The 24,059-nt window shown below is 34.7% G+C and overlaps 1 protein-coding gene across 4 annotated transcripts; it reads left to right on the top strand.

Moving 5' to 3' along the window:
* The first annotated feature begins 1,684 nt into the window (after nt 1-1,684).
* LOC105199194 (zinc finger protein DZIP1) lies at nt 1,685-19,329 on the top strand. 4 transcript variants are annotated; one of them, XM_011166168.3, is made up of 8 exons: nt 1,690-2,161; nt 2,504-2,871; nt 7,040-7,393; nt 7,835-7,951; nt 8,020-9,253; nt 10,208-10,766; nt 11,183-11,303; nt 18,608-19,329. In XM_011166168.3, exons 1-8 carry the CDS (start codon nt 2,041-2,043, stop codon nt 18,908-18,910), a joined length of 3,177 nt encoding a protein of 1,058 aa, XP_011164470.2. In that variant the 5' UTR covers nt 1,690-2,040; the 3' UTR covers nt 18,911-19,329. The 4 variants fall into 4 exon arrangements, with proteins under 4 accessions (XP_039303843.1, XP_011164470.2, XP_039303842.1 ...); XM_039447908.1 differs by having other exon boundaries at nt 2,050-2,177; XM_039447909.1 differs by lacking the exon at nt 18,608-19,329 and having other exon boundaries at nt 1,685-2,161; nt 10,208-10,783; nt 11,183-11,302.
* The last annotated feature ends 4,730 nt before the right edge of the window (nt 19,330-24,059 follow it).

Below are 24,059 nucleotides of genomic sequence, written 5' to 3'. Positions count from 1 at the left end.
CTATTTAGCAGAGCCATGTTTTTGTACATTAAAAATTTTTTATTTCAATAAAATTTTCTCATTTTGTATTGTTTCCTCTTTAATTCTTTGAAATTAAATGTTGAAATACCATTTGAGTTGAAATAAAATTTTTCAATGAGAATTAAAGGTGCTATCACTTGAATTTTTGCAATAGGAAGATTTTTCAATGACAATACAGAGAAGATATAGTACCACGTGGGTTTTGTATAAAAATTAAAGATACTGCCAGTAGAGTTAGAATAGGAATATTTTTCAAAAAAATACAAATACTACCATGGATTTTGTAGAAAAAGTATATTCTCTTCATAATAGGCGCACTTTAAAAGATATTATTATACGCGAATATTCTGCTTTGGCTCTTTATTGCCACTACTTTATTAAAAAATGATGATATTGCAATGTTTCCGGAATATTACTGGCATATGCCATGCGATGTTGCAGGCATATTGTTAATTTATGTTTCTGCAATGTCTCCGTAATATTGCATTGCAATCTGCAACATTGCAACGTTGCTGCAATGTTGCTGGAATTTTCTGTGCTGTATGGGTAATCATCAAAAGGTCCAATAAGAGCGAGAATAAATAAGATGTCAATAAAATTCTATAATTAAACATTTACATAAATGAAAAACGCTGGACGTTTTGGGCTAACTTGCCCCTTATCAACATAAAATTATTTACATAATTAAAACGTTTGTGGTGCGAATGGGAACGCAGTAGTTGGAACGTTGATGTGATGTCATCCGTATAATGTTATCTTTCTGCTATATCTCTCCTCGGAGACGGTTCGTTTGTCATGTGCTCCGTGAATTTAAGAAACTTAATTTGACCATGGATAAGATATCTTATTATATACACACATATCTCATGATACATGTAACCGTCTTTACGAAGCTCTCGTTGTCATCCAACTATTAGAGATGACATTTTACGGACAATTAATGATTGATGATTAATGATTGTTTGTACACAAAAGAGCACGAACTAATTTATGAATTTTTACCTTAATTTTTTTATGAAATTAAAAAATTAATTTGATACGGAAACGCGAATTAGTTTCTACTCCCATAGAACAACATTTATTAAATTATATGACAAAATCTTGCATAAAAAATTATAATTTGGTACTCAAAAGGAATACACATTTATAGAAAGTCAAAATAATTATATATGATTTTTGGTAACAAAGACTTTAAGAATTATTGACGTTAAGAATCAAAATAAAAAGTCATTTCTCTTGATTTTTGTGTATTCCTTGGATACCTATATATTATACAACACATATTTCATCCGAAAAACGTCGTATGAACTTGGCGATGTTCTATGACATATATCAGGGATGCTCAACCTTTTTACATTTGTGAACTACTTTTTTTAGTAGAGTAACTTCGCGATCTAATTATGTATATGTGTAAGGTGTAAGAGAAAAAGTACAAAATTATATAAAATATAATTTAACCGTTTATTAAACATATTAATAGGGATAGGTGTTAAAACTATGAACAGATTATTAAGAAAAAGATTAAAATAAAAATCAAAATATGAACGTGTAATAAAATTTAAAAAAAGTAAAAAAATAATGCAAATATTAATGAGATCTTTTACATCGCGTTGAGACTTTTTAATAGTTCTTGCAGTGTTATAATTTTTTAAATTTATTTGGTTGAGATCAACTAAAAGGGAAGATCTACTAACTCTATAATACAGTCTATACGGCACTGGTCTCTTATATGAGATACTGATAGATTCTGCAGATGGCGTTCGCAGCCGACGCCACTCTTTGTTTATATTTACATTGATTTTGACACTTGCCGTTTTATCTCTCTCATAAATTGCAATTGCAAATGAAGTTGTACAGATTGCGATTATGTAGTAAGCAATTATGCAGTGGGAATTACACACGAGTACGCTCAACTCGTAAATATTTAAGCAAATTATGGAAATACGGATCTTTTTTCTTGTGAAAGATTTTTTCTAATGTTTTTCCACGTCGTGTTGTGCAAGTAAGATTGTAAATAATATGGCATTCTCGTTCCGAGCCGGCACGAACTGGTGCCACGATTTCCCAAAGCTCGCCAGGGAATCAGGATTTTACTTCAATATGCATGGATCTAGAGTGCGAGTCGACTGGAATCGAATAGGTACGTCGGATCCCAGGTAAAACATAAATTGTAATAAGTTCAAGAGTATCGAGTCATTGCGAGAAAAATCTCACTTGATTAACTATCTCGCTTGATTCACTTTGACTATGATTTTGTGAGAAATTTCAGTTAGTCACTTTAAAGTCACTGTCCTCAGTGATCCTGTCAAAATCATCATCAAAGGTATATTGAATGATATTAATGATTTTTTCTTAAATAACTTCTGCTCGATGTAGACTTGATCTTATTATAATTTTGTGTTCTGCCAGGGATACATCCTTGCTACATAACAAAAATCATGTCAAGTTTATTATCATAAATTATCAAAATTTTCCTGCACAGGTGCCATAGACATAGATCGAGTTATACGAGAAAGAGATTTTTTGACCATTGATCAAAATATCAATAATGTGATAGATTATTGCTTGGAAAGCGAGTATGATGTCAAGATCTTGGATCCCAACTTTGTTAAGCTGTTTAAACTCGCACAACTCTCAGTCGAGTATTTATTATATTGTAAACAATATTTGGATCATAGTGTAATAATACTAAAGGATGAATTGAGACAGAAGATAGAGCAGAGTGTCAGTATGAAGAAGGAAATTACTACTTTGGAAGATACTGTAAAGAATTTAAAGGAAAAATCAAGAGAGAAGCGTAAATTGATTGAAACTAGCGTCGGTGAGATCTCTAATGGGGAAGTTTATAAGGTAGATTATTTTGACAAATTTATGTACTGGAAATATTCTTTTGATTATGCCTTATTTCCAATGATTTATTATAAATTATAGATATAGGTAGTTTAATAGATATTTTAATAGATATGTGTGAAGTCAGCATTTGAAGTTGAATTAAATCAAAACAAATCTTTGATGTTCGAAATTGAATAGAATTGAATCTGAAATTTTCACATAGAATCGAATCAAATCTTTTTGTCAAGTCAAATTTGACTTAATTTTCACAAATTTTTATTATGTATTAGTTTAAACATAATAAATTATTTTCAATGACGTTACACATTTTTTCAAATAGATGGAAAAATTAATTGCAAGAAAAGATAAAGAAAATAATTACAAAAAATAATGTGTTAAGTAAAAATTCATAATAAGTATTAGACAATTAGTGTAAGGATATTATTCTGATTAATATTGAATACATGTACAAATTACAATATTATTATCAAAGTATTACTTTTGTGCAAGGTTAGTAACGTGTTATTTATAACGCCGTTATGTATTCGTTATCTTTTTACGATAACGATACTCCGTCAGCTAAACGTGAACAAACAGATTATTCGGAGAGTCTGCTATCAATTTCTGTTGATAGAAAGGCAACAGATTTCATACAGACTCTGCAATATCTGTGATGTCAGCAAACTGCTGGCGTTTAATTCCAGCAGAAATCGAGCAAATAGTGTTGATAGGACTGTTGTCAGATTGGCCGCAGAAATGAAGCATAACCTGCGCAACACAATCTGACGGCAGACTGGCAGCAGAAATCGAGCACCGTGTGCTGATAAGACCTGACGTCAGATTAACGGCAAAAAACGAGCAGGATTTACAGCCGACAATCTGACAGCAGAATGGCACGCGAACACGCCGTGCTGCCAGCACCTAATGTCAGATTGGCGACAGAATTAGACAGAATGTGCAAGACCTGCACAACACAATCTGACGGCAGATTGTCAGCACAAATTGAGCACCCCGTACTAACAGGATCTGACGTCACGTTGGCAGCAGAAATCAAGCAAACCGTGCTGTTTTGCATATTTTTAAATTGTGACGTCACTCATCACGAATTTATTAAGGGCCTATTTAGACAAATTTGCATAATTGCATGCATAAATAACATATGCATAAAGAAACTGATTAATCCATTTTTTTATGCATTTGATTAATTATTGGACCAATCAATTTTTTATGCATATGTTCTGTCTGTTTCTGTTTGTATTCTATACGCTGCAACTTCTATCTGCACCTTCCCGCGTTTACGTACAGGAATCTTATTTGTATCTATCCGCATTGTATTTGTCGAGATTTCTATCTGTCCGCATATATAAATAATTAAAACCCATTCTTGGCCATGGTCTGACTAACAAAAATAGTCAAAAAAATTGGAATTAGAAATAGGACCAAAGTATGAAAACATTACTGATGTAAAAAGAACTTTTCAAAACTCAATTTTGCAACCAATTGGTATAAACAAATTATTAAAAATTTACTCTAAAAGAGAACTGATTGCGCCAATCGATTCTATGGGAAAAGTTACTAAAGAAATGTTGCAAAAATAAATTTTGCAACTAATTTGTTTATAACAATTAATAAAGCGTTATATATGTTTCTTGAATCATTTTTCTCGTAAAATCAATTGGAATAATCATTCCTCTACAGTCAATTTTTAGTAATTTGTTTTTAACAATTGTAAAATTGATTTTTGCAAGCGTGCTTTTTTACGTCAATGTTTTTTTATACTCTGGTACTATTTCCAATTGTTGTTTTTTTGACTATATTAGTTTGAGCAGGAACAGGTTTTAATTATTTATATAGTTTACCCTTAAAAAAAAAGTTGATAAACTTGTTTCAATAAACTGATTACTGATCACTAACTGATTATATTTCATCAGTTAACTGATAAAATATCATCAGTTACTGATCAGTAATCAGTTTATTGAAACAAGTTTATCAACTTTTTTTTCAAGGGTATATAAATTATTTTAATAAAATATTTAAAGTTAAATAATCAAAAAGCTAGTGAGAATGTTTGGGCGATACTCAGCACCCTTAGGTTCTCACTAGGAAGAAACTTATCTTCCTGTTCAAATTAGGTTTACTTCAAATATAACTTTTTATTAACGATATCACAAGTGTACGATTAGCTCAGTGTTAGCGTATTAGGTTATTGTCCCGAAATCTTAAGTTCGAATCTCGCTGGCCCTGTGCGTTTTTAAAAATTGTAAAATAATGCTTAATCGTAATTAGTAAAACAGAATATATGCGAATTAGATTAATCTATAATAAAAATAAGAATTAAATCTGCAAGAAAACTGAAAAAGAAAATTTTTTTTATAATAAAAGTTTTTGAATAAAAATGTTTAATTTCTGCTGCCAGCGTGACATCGGATCTTGTCAGCACGGGGTGCTCGATTTGTACTAGCAGTCTGCCGTCAGATTATGTTGTGCATGTCATGTTCGAATTCTGCCGCCTATCTGGCGTCATGTGCTGGCAGCACGGCGTGCTCGCCTGGTGCTGTCATTTCACTGACATAGAATATCAACAGGTTCTGTCAACAGAATATAAGTAGAATTTGAGTTCAGTCTGCCAACACGTTTTGATCGAATCTGCCGTCAGCCTGTCGACACAGTGGTAACATTTTGTTGACTGGGTAGTTACTTTCTTCTGTCTGTAAAATCTATAAAACTCATGTATTGTATTAACTACTTGACGTAAAATTTACAGTTTAAAGATTAAAAGAAAGATAATAATGGTTTGCTCATGATTATAATCACAATTACAGTCCTACACGATTCGTCGATTATGAATTTATGGTCAAAATTTTCAAATATAATATGTAATCTGTCAAATATAAACAATCATTGTTTTACAAACAGGCAGAAAAATTACGTAGTATTTATACATATTTTTTCGTATAATTCAATAATGCTATTAAATTTTATTAAAATCAAATTTTTGATACATTGTTTAAACAATCATTGTTCAAAGAAATTATATTAGACAATTTTTACCATACGTTCATAATCAGCGATCCCAAAAATTGTGTGCAGGTGAGTATTTAAATTGCATAAGCAGACTATTTTTCCTTTTTTTAACTATAATTATAAATATTTATTTGCATATAAAATAGTTAATACAATATGTGAATTTTATAAATTTTAGATTGCTGGAAACAAATCTGCAAATAAAACTGTTCTTCACGTTACATTTTTAAACTATTTTAGCTCGAAATACCCAAAACTTTTTAGCAAATTGAAGTCCAATTTTCTCAAATATATGACGTGATAAAGCAATTTTGTTTGCAGATTCGTTTCCAGTATCAAAAAATCTATAAGAATTATCTTATCTAGTTTGTAGTCTAAAGAAAAGTTTAAATTTGTCACACAGTGTTAATGAATAATGTAATTTTAAAATCTAATAACTTGCTATAGTATTACAAAAAAAAAAAAAAAATAATGATAACATGTTCTTTTCTTAAAATCAGTAACGAATAACAGTAACGAGTTACTTTTTACAAAAACATATCGAATAACGGTAACACGTTATCTTTTTTAAGATAATATTTTTAATCCTGCTTTAGTACATTTCATTAAGAAAACACAATGGAGCCATTTTTCAAATTTTGTTGTATAAAATCATGATAGAAACCTATAAAATATTAAAATAAATTTACAAAAACGATTGTTTATTGTATACACAAAGTTTTGAGTATTTTATAAGATTTAGAAACGATAGAAAAGTGGAAATCAACAATCAGGCATGAGAATTGATACAAAATTGATTATGCGGGATATATAAATGAAGCAAAATAGATAATTGATTTGAAATCACATAATCGATGATTAGAAATTTTCAGACTATTCAGATTCAAAAACACATCAAATTCACTATGATTCGGTTCAATTTGATTTGAATTCCTATTTGTACAGTTCTATATTCTAGATATAGATATTCTAAATTTAATTAAAATAATTTGATTAAGGAAAAAATTAAATTTTCTAGATTTAATTTCTTCCATAAATCTTAATTTATAGATATTCTACACGTTTAAGTAGATCATTTTAATAGATATTCTATTAATTATGAATGGAAATTATAAACCGATTGCGCGATACTCTTGAGATTTAATTATAGGCTTTCTTCTAGTGCCCACATTGCCCGAAAACATTTGTACGCGCTATATTTGTAAATGCTCACATAGCGCGCAAACATTCATACATATCTGACATGGGTGTATCCGCTTCCCCTGTACATGACCATTATCGAGCGGAGACGGAAAAGTTGCATAATGAGATAAAAACATTGAAGGAAAGATTGAATCAAACTGAAAGAGTGATAAGAAGTGAGACCGACAAACTTGTGGACAACACAGAGAAGGACTATGCAAGAAACATGAGTAAAAACGAATACGATATTGACAAAATGGATAGATTTCAAGAGCAACGACGATATCAAGAAGATATCGGAAGTTTAAAGAACATGCTGTTCAATGAAATACGTGTAAGTTAATAATTAAATAAATCCTTTATTTCTTAGATGTAATTAACGAGAAAAAATCTTTAACTCGGAAATTTAAAAAATTATGAAGTTTTAGCAATACTCAGAGGATATCCTGAAATGTAATAAATTTTTTGCTGTCCAAATTTATCTTAAAGAAGTAAAATTAACTGAAAATTAACCCCCCCCTTTTTTTTATTCGCCAACGAAAGGAAATACAAACATTTTACAAAGAAATTTCTTTTAATAAAATTTATTGATGAAAAGTTTGAAAAAATTAAGCCGTTTTTAAAAAAGTTTACAGATAAATAGACAGACAAACGGACAAAGCGAACAATCGGACGATCAAATCAACACTGAAATTATAAAGTTGTTTGCTACGCTGCATTACTTAACAACTTTTTTTTGTAGTATTCTCACAAATTACTTGAAGCATTTTTGCAGGTATTAAGAGAAAAAGATCACGTTGTAAATGAGAATATTTTGGAGGCCAATGTGAAAACTCTAATCAGCCAACAAGAAAAAGAAATTGAAAATTTAAGAAATCAACTTCTTGAACGAGTAAGAAATGAGAGTCTTTATCATACGTTATTCTTGCTAATATTATCTACATTAAGTTATTTTTCTAGTTGACTCCAGGCATGGAAAATATGCAGATAAAATTACAAACGCAAGAAAATCATTGGAAGGCCAAAATAGATGACATGGAAGCTCAACACCGTCGGGACATCGAGAATTTGACCACAGAATTGAAAGCGACTCAACAAGTAGCTGATCGTATAAAGTCCGAGTATGAATCTAAAGTACACGACTTAGAGAAACAATCCATGGATCAATCCAATATACTGGTGGAACAAAGAAAGCAATTAAACAATTTGTCACGTGAGATCGTTAATTCACAGACACAGATTAATCATAAAACTAGAGAAAAGGCAGAATTCCATAAATCTCCTTTGCTAACAAAACGTGATAGCAATTATAATGAAAACAACACTTATAAGAGTTTAAATAATATTGACACTGAGATGGTAATCGAAGACATCGGTAGTGGATCTAGTCAAGAATATAATGACAAATTGATATCGATCGTGACACAAACCCAGAATTTGCCTAGTAAAGACAATACTGGAAAAAACAAGAGTAATAAGAAAGTTATTGCTGACAATAGCAGAAATTTGGAACATGTAAAACCCAATTTGGAAAAATCAAATAGGAAGTCAGAAGATGCTAAGAAAACAAAAAATGCGAGGTATTATGAGACATCGAACGATATAAATAAAATAAATGACCGCCCAAATAAAAGTTTTATTAGCAAAGAAAATCCTATTGATGTAAATAAAAAGTACGTAGACACCAAAGAAAAGAGAACATTGCATACCGACAATATGAAGAATAAGAAATCTGAATTCTTAGAAAGGCGCAGCGTAAGTTCCGTAACGGAATCTGAATCTTTATCGTCGATGTCGGAGTCGGAGACCGATAGTGAGAGTGTCACCACGGATGAAGATTTAATAAAAAAATATGAAACGTCTGCCATGAAACCTGCCAATATTAGGAAAATATCGATACAGGAAGATGCGCGGAGTATATTTGACAATCGGCTGAGAGAATTGGGAATCGATCCAGAATGGCAAGGAATACCTGTGGCAACGTACAAGCAAAAGATGGAGATTGTGAGACATCAGCAAAATATTAATGCAAAAAAATTGGTTCGATACAATCAAATTAAACAAAAGATACTCGAAGACGTTCTTCAAAGAATATCAGCAAATCGTAAGGAATCGAGATATTCCGCGCTTACAAAGAGTTCTCCGTTGGATAAGCTTAAGTCGAAGGCTTGGAAAGCGTTCAGCAAAGATAGTGGTAATCATGTATTTTCTATACTAAATTCGTAATACACTAGAGACAGTTAAGAATGTATTACACATAGTCTTTTTACCGAAAAAAATTCTTGGAAATTTTGCGAAAAACGTTTTTTTTTTGTTTTTTTCTTTGTATTTTTCCAAGTTTTTTCTTTTTTATATAATGTCTCTTTTATTATCCTCTACGTTAATAATTCTAACGTTTCTTCAGCTCTAATAAACAATTCCTCAATTAAGTGCATTTGTTGTCATTTTTATAGTTGTCATTATTATAAGTTTCTGTATTTTTTGAAAGAAAAAACTGGATTTTTTAATTTTTTCCAAAAATCAAAAACGATTAATTAATTAATTACACATACTTTTAAAATAACAAAGAAATTATGAAAAAAAAAACAAATTAATCTACATTGTATTTGAAAATAATACAAAAAATTTAGCGGAGATTTTGTATTTGAATCAAAACATTTCAATAGGAAGTATAATAGTACAAATGTGTTCTGATGTTATCAAGAAATATAAATGAAAAAAAAATCTGAATTTATGTAAATACTTTAAGTATTCAGAATGATTTATGCTAAGTTTCATTGCATTGCAGAGATTAGTTGTTCTGTAAATAAACAAAATTTATGAACAACTAATTACAAAATACTTTTTTTACAGAATCTCTAAGCTTAGAATTGTAATAAAATTTTGCATAAAGCATCTTGAGCTTAAAGTATTTATATAAAGAAAAAATTTTAGTAAGAATATTTTTGTCATTGTGTTTTAAAGTAACTTAATAACAAATAAAGTAAATAAGTTATGGAAATATATTGTTAAATATAATGATATTTACACAACTTTCACATAGTTTATTTGAAGTATAAACATTAATACATTTTCGATTTCAATTTACTTTAAAGGGATTGTATAGTAGGGTTAGTATAGTTTTAATATATAATCTGTTGTTTCTCAGGTGAATATACGTCCGTCCAAAAAACGGAAAATACGACACCGTTAAAATTACGTCTGAAGCAGAAGATCGAGCTCCTTCCTAAAAAGTATAAAGATGACGAGGTATACGAGAATACGCGTGAATCGCCACTGAAAAAAAGCGGAGCGGACATTTATGCCAGTCCAAAAGTGACTGCGACATATCCAAAGTCAATTCGAAGCGTCTCCTCCGCGAGCTCCATTGAATCTCGAGAGGATATAAAACAGATTTCGCCTACGAAAATAACTGTATCGGACGCTAACATGCGTAAGGTGAGCTCTCCGATCAGCAGGAAACAGGTGGTAGTATCAAGATTTTCCGAAAACAATGACTCGGATAGTACAAATATGCAACAAGACGAGTCAGCTCTTTCTCCGAAGAATAGTAAAAGCGTTTTAAAACCAAAAAGTGGCTCGGTCGGAAGCTTGGTAAAGAAAAAAGTCTTATTCGATTTAGATGATAAAAAAAGTGATGATACGACGATGCCGGAAAACGATCAAAGAAAGAATCAAATAAATAACAATGATTGGAACACCTCGAGGTACTGAAGATTTTATTGTAATTTTCGTTCTTATATTATTTTTTTAAAGAAATTCTCCAGAGTTTAAAAAAGTGGAAGAAAATCGCGCGTTATATACATACTAATATCAAGAGCTTTCAAGTCTTCTTTAAATTCGATTCTATTTTATAAACACGGTTTTTTTAAATTTTTATATCTAGTTTACGATTAAATTAAAACTCCCTATAATATTTTTACTATTATTAATACCATTTTAAAATATTATTTAAAGAAATCTTTAGAAAGTTTGAAAAATTTCAGGAATGCTTATTGATCATCAACTTGAGATCAAAATTTGGTCAGATTCTTTTATTATGTGAAAAGGCCGGAGAATCTCTTTAAATGTACATTTTCATATTTAAATATATAATTTAAAAAATCCTATTATTTCTATTAAGCTTTGCTGAGAGGAGAGAATATGCGTTGCAGAAAGAGAAGTCCATGAGTACAGGCAACATTGTCTTAAAAACTTCGCAAAGTGATAAAATTGCGGAAATATCAAAGAAGATACAAGAACAGGTAAGATTATTATTAAAAGATTGAGGTCATTATGAGCATAATCAGAGGAAATAATACGGTTAGTAAATATAAGCGAATTGAAATGATTAGAAAAGAATAATTAATATTTATTCTCTCAAAACGAGAATAATTACAAACATAATTAAACATTTCAACTTTACTCTTCTTCAGCATAAACGGCATTTTAGAAAAAGTAATAAATGTAGATCAAGTAACCAAAATGAATTTAATCGAGTAACATTATTAGGTGATAATAAAATCGACAAACATAATAAATATACATAAGTCACAATCTGAGCATGTGGTGTGAATTATCAGTGTTTGCTTTAAGAAAGCGCGGGATAAAACGAGGCCGTTTGTAAGAGAGAGAACAAACGGGTAAGCAGAAAACTGAATGTCGGTCGCGTGAGATAAGAAATTTCATTAACTAATGGTCGGAATCGTAACTTGCACAATGTTGAAAAACGAGAAAGAGAACGTTTATGATTTGCGGGAAGTGTCACAGACTGAATATAAGCAATTAATTGTTGTAATTAGTCCTTGTGGATTGCACAGTCTAATTTATTAAAGATTGTTAACTCTTAGATCACAGCACAAATAACGTTATAGTTTATTTTTGCGGCTAGCTCACGTATCGCGTGAGGAACAGCTGATCGGCCGAAATCGCTTCATAACTTCGCTCTTAATATTTGACGCACTTTAATAGTTTGAAATTTTTAATGTAGCAGCGGATCTTGTTTTGACGCGGCATTAAGTGCACGCTCGAATTTCCACACTCCTGACAAAATTTGAAATTATAGTAATTTTATAGTCCCAGTTAAAAGTTAGTCCCTCCATATGAATAATAAGTAATTCAACGGAAACAAACATAGCGCTTGACTAAACGATTTTATTACAGTGTGTTTATGTAATTCATTATTATAAAAAAAATGAGGAAAACATTTGGACGTCTAAAAACAACGTCATACTGCTAGCTAGTTCACAATAACCTTTGCGGATTGTGAATATTACATATAAATATTATATTTATGAACTTTTTGGAAAATACTTTGAAAAAGATTAATAAATATCGGAAAAGAACGAATAAACTCAATATCCTAATGGAACATTTGGAAAGCGAAGAGTGTTAAAAGACATGCAAAAACACTTGCAACTCGCCTTCCATATGTCTCGCATTAATGAAAATTGTCTAAAAGCTGTATGATTAATATTTGCCTGGCTACTCCCTGCTTTCTCTGTTTTAGGTGATTTATGTTATATTTATCTGTAATCCTCTAATTTTTTATCAAATTTATAAATACCGTGTTTGTGCTTTAATTAAAAACGTATTGTCTATATGTGCCTCAGACGACACAAAGTCTAAAATCGGATCATTAAGATGTTTTTAAGATTACTTTTGGAAATGTCTTAAAGACACTTTTTAGATGTCTTAAAGACGTCTCATGGCTCAATTTTAAATTTACAAGGGAACATTCCAAAGTATAAAATTTACATTCTATTTATGTAACAAGGTTACATAAATAGATGAATTTAGGAAATATCTGTTACTATCCAAAAACGGTTTGTAAAATTACTCCTCTTGTGTAAAACAATTTTTTTTGTTATATTTTAAAAACTATTCAAGATTTCGCGCGATAAACTTATCTTAAAGGAGTTAGAAGTTCCTCGTTCCAGTTGGCTCGTAACAGAATCTCCCGTGACGCGAGAATGATCTCTGGTCGTTTCCCAAATTTAAAGACAAAGGCAACGTTCGCGGAGTGTGCTATCAGCAGCCAGCACTATTGCGTCATTTTACGTTTTAATGATCGATAAAGGTATAATGGAATAGTGCTAACAGCGTACTCTCCGAATGCAGCCAGAGAGGGAAAGCCACTTGTTCTGTTATTTGTCTTTTAAGAAGGATCTTACGGATTCTCACTTGAAACAAATAGATTTCAAATCAAGAAAGTTTAGCTAAAAACAAAGAATTCTTGGTATGATTTTTATCAAATGCCACTTTAGCGGTTCGACCGTTTAGAACAAGAAACTTCTAACACGCTTGAATATCGACGTTAAATTTTCCCAAATGGATATAAAAGAGACACAAAATTATGGAAAATCTTTCTTGTTACGTATTTACAATGTTGACTGGTACATGAATGAATTTACCTTTTCATTTTAATATAATCTTAAATGATTCGTGTATAGATTATTGACCCGAACAAACACGCATTGACGAACGAGCACAGCATTTCATCTATGCTGTAATTAATCTAGAGTTTGGCATACCCATAATAAGATGTATAATCTATTCGATATCTTTCCCATCTGTATATTTTACTTTTCATATCTGACAGGACAAAGAATTACTTTACTTTTAACCTAATAATCTAATAATTTTTTTAACGACATGGACTATTCGCTCACGACAACGGCGAACTAGCTACGTACATTTTTACATTTACAAACAGCACATAACGATTATATATATTAACGATTATATATTATTATATAGATACTTTGAATTTGATTGTCCCACATTAACATTGTGCGTTTTATATCGTGTGGAACTTACACGTGGTTACGACACTTTTAATTAATTATGTGATAAACGATAGATCACGAGTAACATATTAGGTATAATTAGACATTTAAATTCGTAATTATTAACGTTTGAAGAAGACCAAGTCAAGTCGAAACATTCCGTTGACAGTGTGTTTGTAATACTAAAATACGAGGGGTGTTCGATAAATAATGCAACACATTTTTTTCTTAGAACAGAATGGTTTTATTCAGGATTCAAACACACCATATTGTTCCCCAATTCTTTGGTTATAAAACCTTATTTTTCGACTAATCTCTGTTCAATTCTATAGCTTTACGCCATCTTAATGTGAGAGCCTGTATACCGCCATGGTACCACTCTACTGGTCTGTGTGTAAGCCAAGTTCTTACTGTATCAATAATTTTCCCTTCTGACTTCAATCTCTTTGGACCACTGAAAGATGAACTCCACGAGAAGCATTACAGCAATGATGGGGAAATTATTGATGCAGCAAGAACTTGGCTCAAACACAGAGTGGTACCATGGCGGTATACATCTCACATTAAGGTAGCGTAAAGCCATAGAATTGAACGAAGATTAGTAAAAAAATAGGGTTTTATGGCCAAAGAATTGGGGAACAATATGGTGTATTCGAATCCTAAATAAAACCATCCTGCTCTGAGAAAAAAAAATGTGTTGCATTACTTATCGAACGCCCCTCGTACATTATTTTTTTACACATAATAATTAACCAATTCGGCTCGTTTTTGCCTCTTATTGCTTATTTTTTAAATGACTCGATTAATTTCCATGAAGGATCTTTAACAATAATATAAGTTATTTATTAGCTATATTTATTATGATATTTATTTGTTTTATTATTGTATGAAATAGTATATTTAACAGATAAATATTATAATACACAGGGTGACCCAGAATATCTGCCTATAACCTCATGGGTTAATAGAGCAAGTGAAACTGAGAAGAAAAGTCTTTTACCATTTTTCATTATTTGCAATAATTACCGAAATAAAAATTAGTAAAGTTCGAGACACGTATGTGGCTTCACGTGTGTGGTAGCCGAGCGCCAGCGCGCTGGCCGATGGACAATGGTGCTTCTCTTTCCTTACCGCGCCGCCACCCGCGACTGTCTATAGCTTTAATAATTTTTATCTCGGTAACTATTGGGAATAATGAAAAATGGTAAAGAACTTTTCTTCTTAGTTTCTCTTGCTCTATCAACCCATGAGGGTATGGGCAGATTTTCTGGGACACCTTGTATATACATAAGTTATTTAGTTTTAATTACGTATATTTATTACTTATCTAATTATTATCGCCTCATAATAATGTTGGTGCTTGATTTAATTTATACTTTGTTTATCTGACGATTTATGTTTGATCATTATTTTTTAAGATTATTCATGCTCCCCGAAGAAGAGTGAGTAAAATTGAAACGTTTACATTTGCAACGTTTATAACGTATTAATTATTCTTATTTTCCAACTAATTGAGAGAATATCAGTTTTTTTAAAATTCTTTTAATTTTTTTAGTACTATCTTAAATTTAATATTTAAAACTCAATTGATTTTCTTTATGACTACATGATTAGAAGACATTAAAAGAGATAGATAGATAAATAGATAATTTATTGCCTCCCCTTAGGGTTACATCTCCATACAACTCCGTACAATTATTCCTTACCAACTAACTTACTTAGCTTATAAACTAGGACGCCGTAATCTACACTTAAATCTACTTTATCTCTCCTACTGTTTACACACACACACACACGCCGCAATTTTACCTAACCTATCGGGACCTCTGCTTCCGGTGTTTCTTGTGAGCCCTTTTCAATCATCCCCTCTTCCACTCACTCATTCAAATCTTCATCCACCCATCTCCCCCCCTCCCCTCACGCCCATTCCCTCCCCTCAATACTTCCAACTTCTTCAATCATTCTTCTCCCTCCCCATCCTCTCCTAGCACAATCCCTCTCATCCTCCTGCCATCCCTTCCTATGCCCCCAACTCACACATTCCTCCCACATATGCTCCCACGTTTCATTCATACGTTCACACATCCTGCACCTCTTACGTTCTTCCTCCTTCCAGTATCTGTTACTCCTCATCCCGTTCCCTAACCTAAATCTCGCTACCCTTTACCACCTACTCTCTCCCCACCCTTTCTTTAAATACTCCGGAATTCCCTCCCCCTTAATCCATTTATATTCCCTATTACCCTTTGTCTTCATTATTCTCTCCCATCTTTCCTCTCTTTGCATCCCTCTCTCCCTCTTAATCAGACCTTCCATATTACTCCCCACTATATCCCTCCCATCCCCCCCACTCTTTTTATCCCAAAAAATCCCCTTCTTTCCTCCTCCCATTCTGACATACTTTTCTTTCCTTTACTTCTTGTTTTCAATTCCCCCAACACCTCTTTGCTAGCTCGCTTCCTCTTCCTTCTTCCAACCTTTTTTCCAACCCTATTGCCCGTATTCCCGCCCTTTCCCTTAACTTTCCTCTCTGTAATTCTTCTCTTACCATGTACTCCGGTATCCCCCAATTTACCCCTATCATCCATTTCAGGAATCTTTTGTGTAGTCTTTCCAATGCTTTCTTCTCCTTCCATCCCCATATTTCTAACCCATAACCTATCACCGGCCATACCAGCATGTCAAATAACCAGCACAGTCTACCCCAGTCCTCCTCCTTAAACCTTCTTCTCCCAATTCCCCATACTTTTCCCATTACTGCTCCTCTCCTTAACCTTTCCCTCACCTATGCCCCCTGCCCTCCATTGCCTTGCACTACGTAGCCCAAGTAGGAAAATTCTTTTACCTCCTCTATTGCCTTTTCCTTCCACCTCCAATTCACTTTTCTTTTCCTCTCCCCCCCCCTTTCCTAAAACTTATCATCCTTGTCTTGCCCACATTGAGTTCCAATCCTTTTCCATCTAAGTACCTCTCCAACCTAACCAGAATGCTTCTCATATCATCCTCCTTCTTCGCCAACAGCACTATAGCGTCTGCATACGACAAAGAGTAGACTTTTTCTTCCCCCAGTTTAACTCCCCCCCCCACCCACCTTTTCTCATCATTTGCTCCAGGTCCGCCGTTAACAGGTTGAATAAGGTCGGACTCAGGGAACACCCCTGTCTTACCTCCCTTCCCGTCCAGAAATATTCTCGGAGATTTTCCTTTATTCTCACCCGGTTCCTTGTTTCCCTGAGCACCTCCTCGCATCTTACCAGCCCCTCTCTAACCCCTCTATCCCTCATTGCCTTTGCCAATATCCCTCTATCCACACAATCAAACGCGGCCTTTGGATCCACAAAGAGCGCGACCATTTTCCCTCCCGGCTTGCTGACCTGCCTGTTTATCAGATAGTTTAGCACGTAGATGTTATCTATCGTCCCGAAACCCTTTCGGAACCCCGTCTGGTTCTGTAGAATCAACCCCTTTTCCTCTACCTCTTCTTTCAACCTGTTCGCTAGCACCGTCGCGTACACTTTATAAAGCGATGACGTCAGCGACACTCTGTACTCCTCCACGCCTCCCTTCCTCCTTTTTCACGATCGGAACCATCACCCCATCACTCCACTCCTTAATTCATCCTTCGCCCCTCCAGATCCTGTCACATATTCCCCAAATCCATTGTTTCATCTTCTCTCCCCCGTATTTTCACACTTTAGCCGGAATCCCATCCGCCCCTGCTGCTTTTTTATCCTTTATTCCCGATAGCACTCTCTTTATCTCCTCATGTGCTAGCCCCTTTTCGCGGTCTCCTCCCCTTCCCTTTTCGCGCCTCTCCTTACTCTCCCACTTACTCCCCCGAACAAGTCCCTAAAATATTTATTTCATTCCTCCATTTTAATCCCCTCATTCACTCTTCTTCTCCCCCTAGTTTTACCTACCATTTCCCACACCTGATTTTTCGTTTTTATCTCCCTCAACTTTTTTTCCCACTTCTCATTCTCCTCCTTCTTCCTCTCGGTCAGTCCTTCCTATACTCTAACCTTTCCTTTTTGTACCCCTGTCTATCCCCTTTCCCTCCTCTCCACCTCCTCAGTGCCCTTCCTTCTCATTTCTTTCTTTTTTATCCTACATTCCTCGTCCCACCAGCCTCTTCTTACTATCCCCCCTTTCTCTTTATTACCCCTCTTCAGAATCTCCAATACCTATCCTTTCATTTCCTCCTACATTCTCTCCACCTCCCCTTCGCCTGCTGGTAGCTCGCCTAACGCCTCTCTAAAATCCTTTATTCCCTTTTCCGACCATACCCATCTTCTTCTTCCGATACTTTTCCCTCCCCTTTCGAATTGCTTCCCCTCATTCCTTCCGATCCACACTACCAAGGAGTGATGATCGGAATCCACGCAATCTTCCATCACCATTCTATTAACCATCTCCTTGGTCTCCACACTTCCCACTATATAATCTATGACTGATTCCCCCCTTCCCCCAGTAAAAGTCCACTCTCCCTGCCTGTCCCCTTCTATATTCCCATTAAAAATCGTCCACCACACCTCCTCCATCCTTCCTACCAACACTCTCTCTTCCTTGTTCATCTAGAAGACATTAAAAGAAATAATGAAATAAATTTATTTCAAAGTTGCATTACAATTTTCTAATTTTGTCTGGAAATTTTGAGTAAAATTTAAGGAAAACTTCTGTAAAATCCGAGAATTTTTTAATATTTGAATAAATATCATATGTATTATGCCCTGTGTATAATTGATATATCACTGAAATAATATTATGAATTATTTTTTTAGTTGAGTATAGCAAGAAAGCCGCCCGTGGGATCGGTTGAAACGATCTTTCGACTCAACACGAGCTCGCAAGACCTTACAAATTATAACGCGGGAAATCATCTATTAAATTCAAATAGGCTCGTGAGCTCGATCTTGGACAGTCCTATACAGAGTTTCACGAGTCCAAAGGCGAAAAGGAACGTATTCCCGCAACCCGCTCCGCGAACTCTAAAAGACAAAGATCTTTCTGTCGTTCAACATAAAAGCGAAATAAAATATTCTGATCTGGATTCAGATATAGACGAAATATTGCAAATGGAATAAGATGTACCGATGGAATAAGATGTACAATGTAACTTTGAATTATTATCTCGAGCTACGCATCTTTCTCTCTGTGCTGCTGGTATTGTGAATAGGTCTAATGTATAATTTATTGAATATTTTGTATATCTAATAGTGTACATAAATGTTTAGTAATGGATAAATTTTATTTAATTTATTTTGATGCACAAACTGTAGATTTTTAGTATAAGATGCACGCTTGCATACAAAAAAGAAGTCTTATATACATTTGAAATGTTCAAAATACATATATTATATACAAAGAAACTTTTCTTTTAGAATTTTTCCTAAATAACACATTGTTCTACACTAGCTCATAATACTTTTGCGCGTTATAAGGAGAAGTTTGTAGAACCACAGGTGACTGATCGTCCACTTCGTAGAAATAAAATGTTGCAATAGATTGATTGCCATATCAATTAACTGGTGAAATATTATCGCCCTCACTGATATAATTATTTTGATAAAGTCACTATCATACAATTTTTAACAAATAATGATAAACATGCGTTTGCAACATTTTTCTAATAAATTGTATTGATGTAAATCGTATTAATCAATATTTTCATTTTTAATTGCCGCGTTTTGACTTATGGCTTTAACCAATCGTTCGACACTCTTATAACGACATAACCAATAACAATTACTCGACTGCTTGATATCGTCGAGTGAACACGTATTGTGTGATCGTAACGTAAACACGTGTTCTTCGAGTAATTTTAACGCATCGAATGATTGTAATGATTAGAGTAGTGATTAATAGTAATTAATAAAGTCGATCAATCGGTTCGTCGCGTAGTTCCGCGTTTATCGATCAAGTGCAGAGTAAATAGTGTAAATGTGGTGAAATATGAAATAACTTCAAGAGATAGATCTGGATAAAGAACAAATTTAAATTGAACTGTCGCATTGTGGAAACAATAAGCTGATCGCCGTGTGCGTGAGTAAACGTGTTTGTTTGAAGCCCCCTTCTCCCGCGTCTCTCTCTCTCACTCACTTTTTCTCTGTCTCTTTCTCTCCCCCCTTCCTTCCCTTCTTGTGCGTTTTAAAAGTTTTACTTTTAACTTGCAAGTGCACATTTAAGTAATCTAATTTGCATTAAATGTTATTATTCCCTGTTCGCAGCAGGAAAACTTAGCAACTTAATCCAAGAAATGGAGAGAATGGGAATTGATGTCCTCGGAGTCAGCGAAGCTAGGTGGCCAGGCAAGGGAATGATTAGGCAGGGCAACAAAACATTCTACTACTCGGGGACAGATGAAACGGAGAGTAGCCACAAACATGGCGTTGGTATTCTGCTGAGAAAAGGCATAAAACAGTCAGTGAAAAACTGGCCACCAATTTCTGAGAGAGTCATCTTTCTTCAACTGGTTGGAAAACCAATAGACATCAACATCATCCAAGTATATGCCTCCACAGCAGATAAACCGGATGAAGAAATAGATACCTTCTACAAACACATTGACCAAGCACTAAATGCAACAAAGCTGGATGAAATAACCATAGTCATGGGAGACCTCAACGCAAAGGTAGGCACAGGCAAAGTGGATCAAATAGTGGGCGACCATGGCTTGGGACAAAGAAACGACAGAAGAGATAGGTTGGTTCTACGGGGAGAATGATCTCGTTATATCAAACACATGGTACAAACTACGACCAAGACGTCTATACACGTGGAGATCGCCACAGGATAATAGCCAACAAATAGTACGAAACTAAATAGACTACATAATGATCAATCATAGGTTCAGGAACTCCATCACTAAAGTTGCCACAATGCCAGGGGCGGATATCGATTCTGATCATAACCCGCTATGTGCGAACATTAGATTACGACTAGCAAAAGCTAAAAGAAAGAAGATCACAAGTGCTCCTAATGCCAAACTGCTCAAAAACAATCAAATAAGATCGAAGTATGAGGAACACCTAAACGATTAGCTCTCAGGTGTTATCCAGACAGATGACATTGAGGAATGCTGGATCGGTATCAAGAGTGCTTTGGAAAACTCGAACAAGACCTTTTTACAAGAGAGGGAGGCAAGAAGCAAAAAGATGTGGATGACTGATAAAATACTAGACCTCATGGAAGAACGCAGACAGTGCAAAAATCGTAAGAACATGGAGGGTTACAGACAATATCAGAGGAGAGAATCCGTAATGAGATAAGAACTGTAAAGGAAAAATGGCTGGAAGAGCAATGTGTAGAAGCCGAGGGTCTATATCATATAGGCGATAGCTTCCATCTCCACAAAAAGGTAAAAGAAATAGCCGGACTATATAGGAAGAAACCGATGCATCACATCATGGACGAACAGGACAGAATTATACTAGAGCCAGACAAACTGTTAGAAACATGGAAAACATATACAGCCAACCTGTTTGACGACGACAGACCGTGGAGCATACACACTGCTGGATGGTGAGATACCATCAGGACCAAGCATATTAGAAAGCGAGGTCCTTCATGCTATTAAACTATCAAAGAACAATAAAGCTCCAGGACCAGATAACATTATTTCGGAAACCTTCTACCTGATAAGTGAAGAGAACATAAAAACGGTAGTTAAATTCTTTAATAAAATCTATAATACCGGAAACTTTCCCAAAGAATGGCTGCGCTCCACATTCATTACACTACCAAAATCAAACAACGCAAAAAGATGTAAAGAATATCGACTTATCAGCTTGATGAGTCATTTTCTAAAGCTCTTCTTGAGAATCTTGCACACAAGACTCTATAGAAGATGCGAGGAGGCCAGTGGACACAGCCAATTTGGCTTTAAATGCGGTTTTGGAATCAGAGAAGCTATCTTTAGCCCCTGGTGCAGAACTGTCTCGACCAACATAAAAACGTATTCATATGCTTTGTAGACTATGAAAAAGCATTTGACAACGTCAAACATGAGCTACTAATAACGTACCTTCAAGAGCTCGGCATGGATAGCAGAGACGTTAGGCTCATTGCCAATTTGTACTGGGGCCAAACGGCAGAAGTGCGTACGCACAACTCACTAACAACAGAGGAATTTGAAATAAAGAAAGGCGTGAGACAAGGATGTATCCTGTCCCCCATGCTGTTCAACCTATATGTGGAAAGAGCTTTCATTCAAGCAACCTCTGACAGTCATATAGGAATCAAAGTTAAATATTAATTTATCCCTATTAATCTCCCTATTAATAATATACGATATTATATGCAGATGACACTGCAATCATGGCGGACAGTGAAGGTGACATCCAAACACTGCTAAATGCGGTCAACGAAGCAAGTAAGAAAATCGGGTTACGAATTAATAATAGCAAAACGAAATTCATGGTGATCTCCAGAAACGAGCTTCCAAACATTAATTTACATCTCGACGGAAAGCCGGTGGATAGAGTAACAAGGTTTAAATACCTGGGATGCAGTGTGAATGACAGAGGGGATCCGGAACCCGAGATAAGATGCAGAATCGAACAAGCAAGAGCAATTTTTCTGAAACTGAAAAAATTTGTGACCAGAATCTTAGTTTCAAGATTAGATATAGAATGGTGAAGTGCTATGTCTGGTCGATTCTGTTATACGGAGTGGAAACATGGTCGCTTAAGATTGCTTCTATCAACAAACTGGAGGCATTTGAGATGTGGATGTTGAGACGGATGCTTAAGGTAAAATGGGTTGATCATGTGCGGAACACGGATGTGCTCCATATGGCTGGACTCGAGAACCGGGAACTGTTCGAATGTATTAAGAAAAGAAAAATTTTCTACTTTGGCCACATTATACGGGGAGAACGATATCACTTTCAACGCCTCATTCTACAGGGAAAAATTGAAGGTGGAAAGAGAGGACTAGGAAGAAAGAAGCTGTCCTGGCTCAGGAACATCAGACACTGGACGGGGATACATGATTTCCAGTCTTTCCAACGGGCTGCTATTAACAGGGTCATATGACGAGAAAAGAACGGAGGACGCCTACGCAGGAATCTGCATGGTACTTTAAGAAGAAGAATTGACGGGCGTACATTTATTATAATAATGTAAACTTACTTGAAGATTTTACGGTCAACCCGATATTTGACGGTCGGTTGACAGATCAAAATTTGACAAGTTAAATGTAGCATAATTAAAGTGACAGAGAGAGAGAAAGTTTAAATAGGAATGTGCTGTCCATGTACTTTTGTCAGTCATTTGAGCGCAGGAGGTGCCCCACGGAAGCACCCGCGTATAACAGTGAGTCGCGCCGCCCCTGTCTACCACTTGTATCCGACCCGTCATACGCTAATTATTATTGTAACTTGAAAACTAACAATAAGCTCCAGACAAATTTTTGCAAAAGGAAAAATCGTTTCAAAATTTGATTACGAATATGCTAGCTTCGGGACCAATAGGTTATTTTGAATCACCCTGTATATTCAGACGCGACGATTGGAGCACTGTTTTCTCCTAAAGCGACATGTTACCCTTTTCAAGTCAAACAGAAGGCTGAATAATGTGACGTTGGTCACCATAAGCATAAAACAGTATACTGAAAGAATCTCTTTCCGACTATAAAGTTATTATTTTAAATTTTTTGACAAAGTTAACGGTCTCCGCAGTACATCGTCTTATACTCCTAAACCGCCCTGGTTTGAACCTAAACTGTCCTATTTTCCGACTGTCCTTTGCTCTTTTCCGCTTCCATACGACACGGCTTACTTTCTCCTGCGTGCTCCGGTTCACCGTAATGGCGGGAAGGTCCTTGCTTCGGTTGGGCACTGCTGTATTCGACACTGTAAAGGGAATTTTAACGAGGAGCGAAAGTTATCATACAGGATTTTTGAACGATAAATGATTGCTTTATTGTTTGTTACAAAAGTTACAACTAACGACCAACTTATCGGTTACGGATTAACTTAGAGTTCAGCGCAACTCTCGCGTAGGAAATGTCCTGTTTTCGCGCTGATACAAAGAGTGAGATCTTCCGTTTCCATTACGGAAATGAACGTGTTCCAGCAGACGCGTTGCTCCAGCGAGTTGAAGCACTTCCGTACATGATACATGGTTGGGCGCGCAACGCAGATGCCACGTAAACGCTTGCACGACTGAATATTAGCGTCATCGTTCGGTCGCCTCGCTGACTCTTACGACTCGGCCACAGTAAGTTAGAACA

The sequence above is a fragment of the Solenopsis invicta genome, chromosome 4 (assembly GCF_016802725.1).
Source record: "Solenopsis invicta isolate M01_SB chromosome 4, UNIL_Sinv_3.0, whole genome shotgun sequence".
NCBI classification, from domain to species: Eukaryota; Metazoa; Arthropoda; class Insecta; order Hymenoptera; family Formicidae; genus Solenopsis; species Solenopsis invicta.
This window is presented reverse-complemented; position numbering and strand designations above follow the sequence as displayed.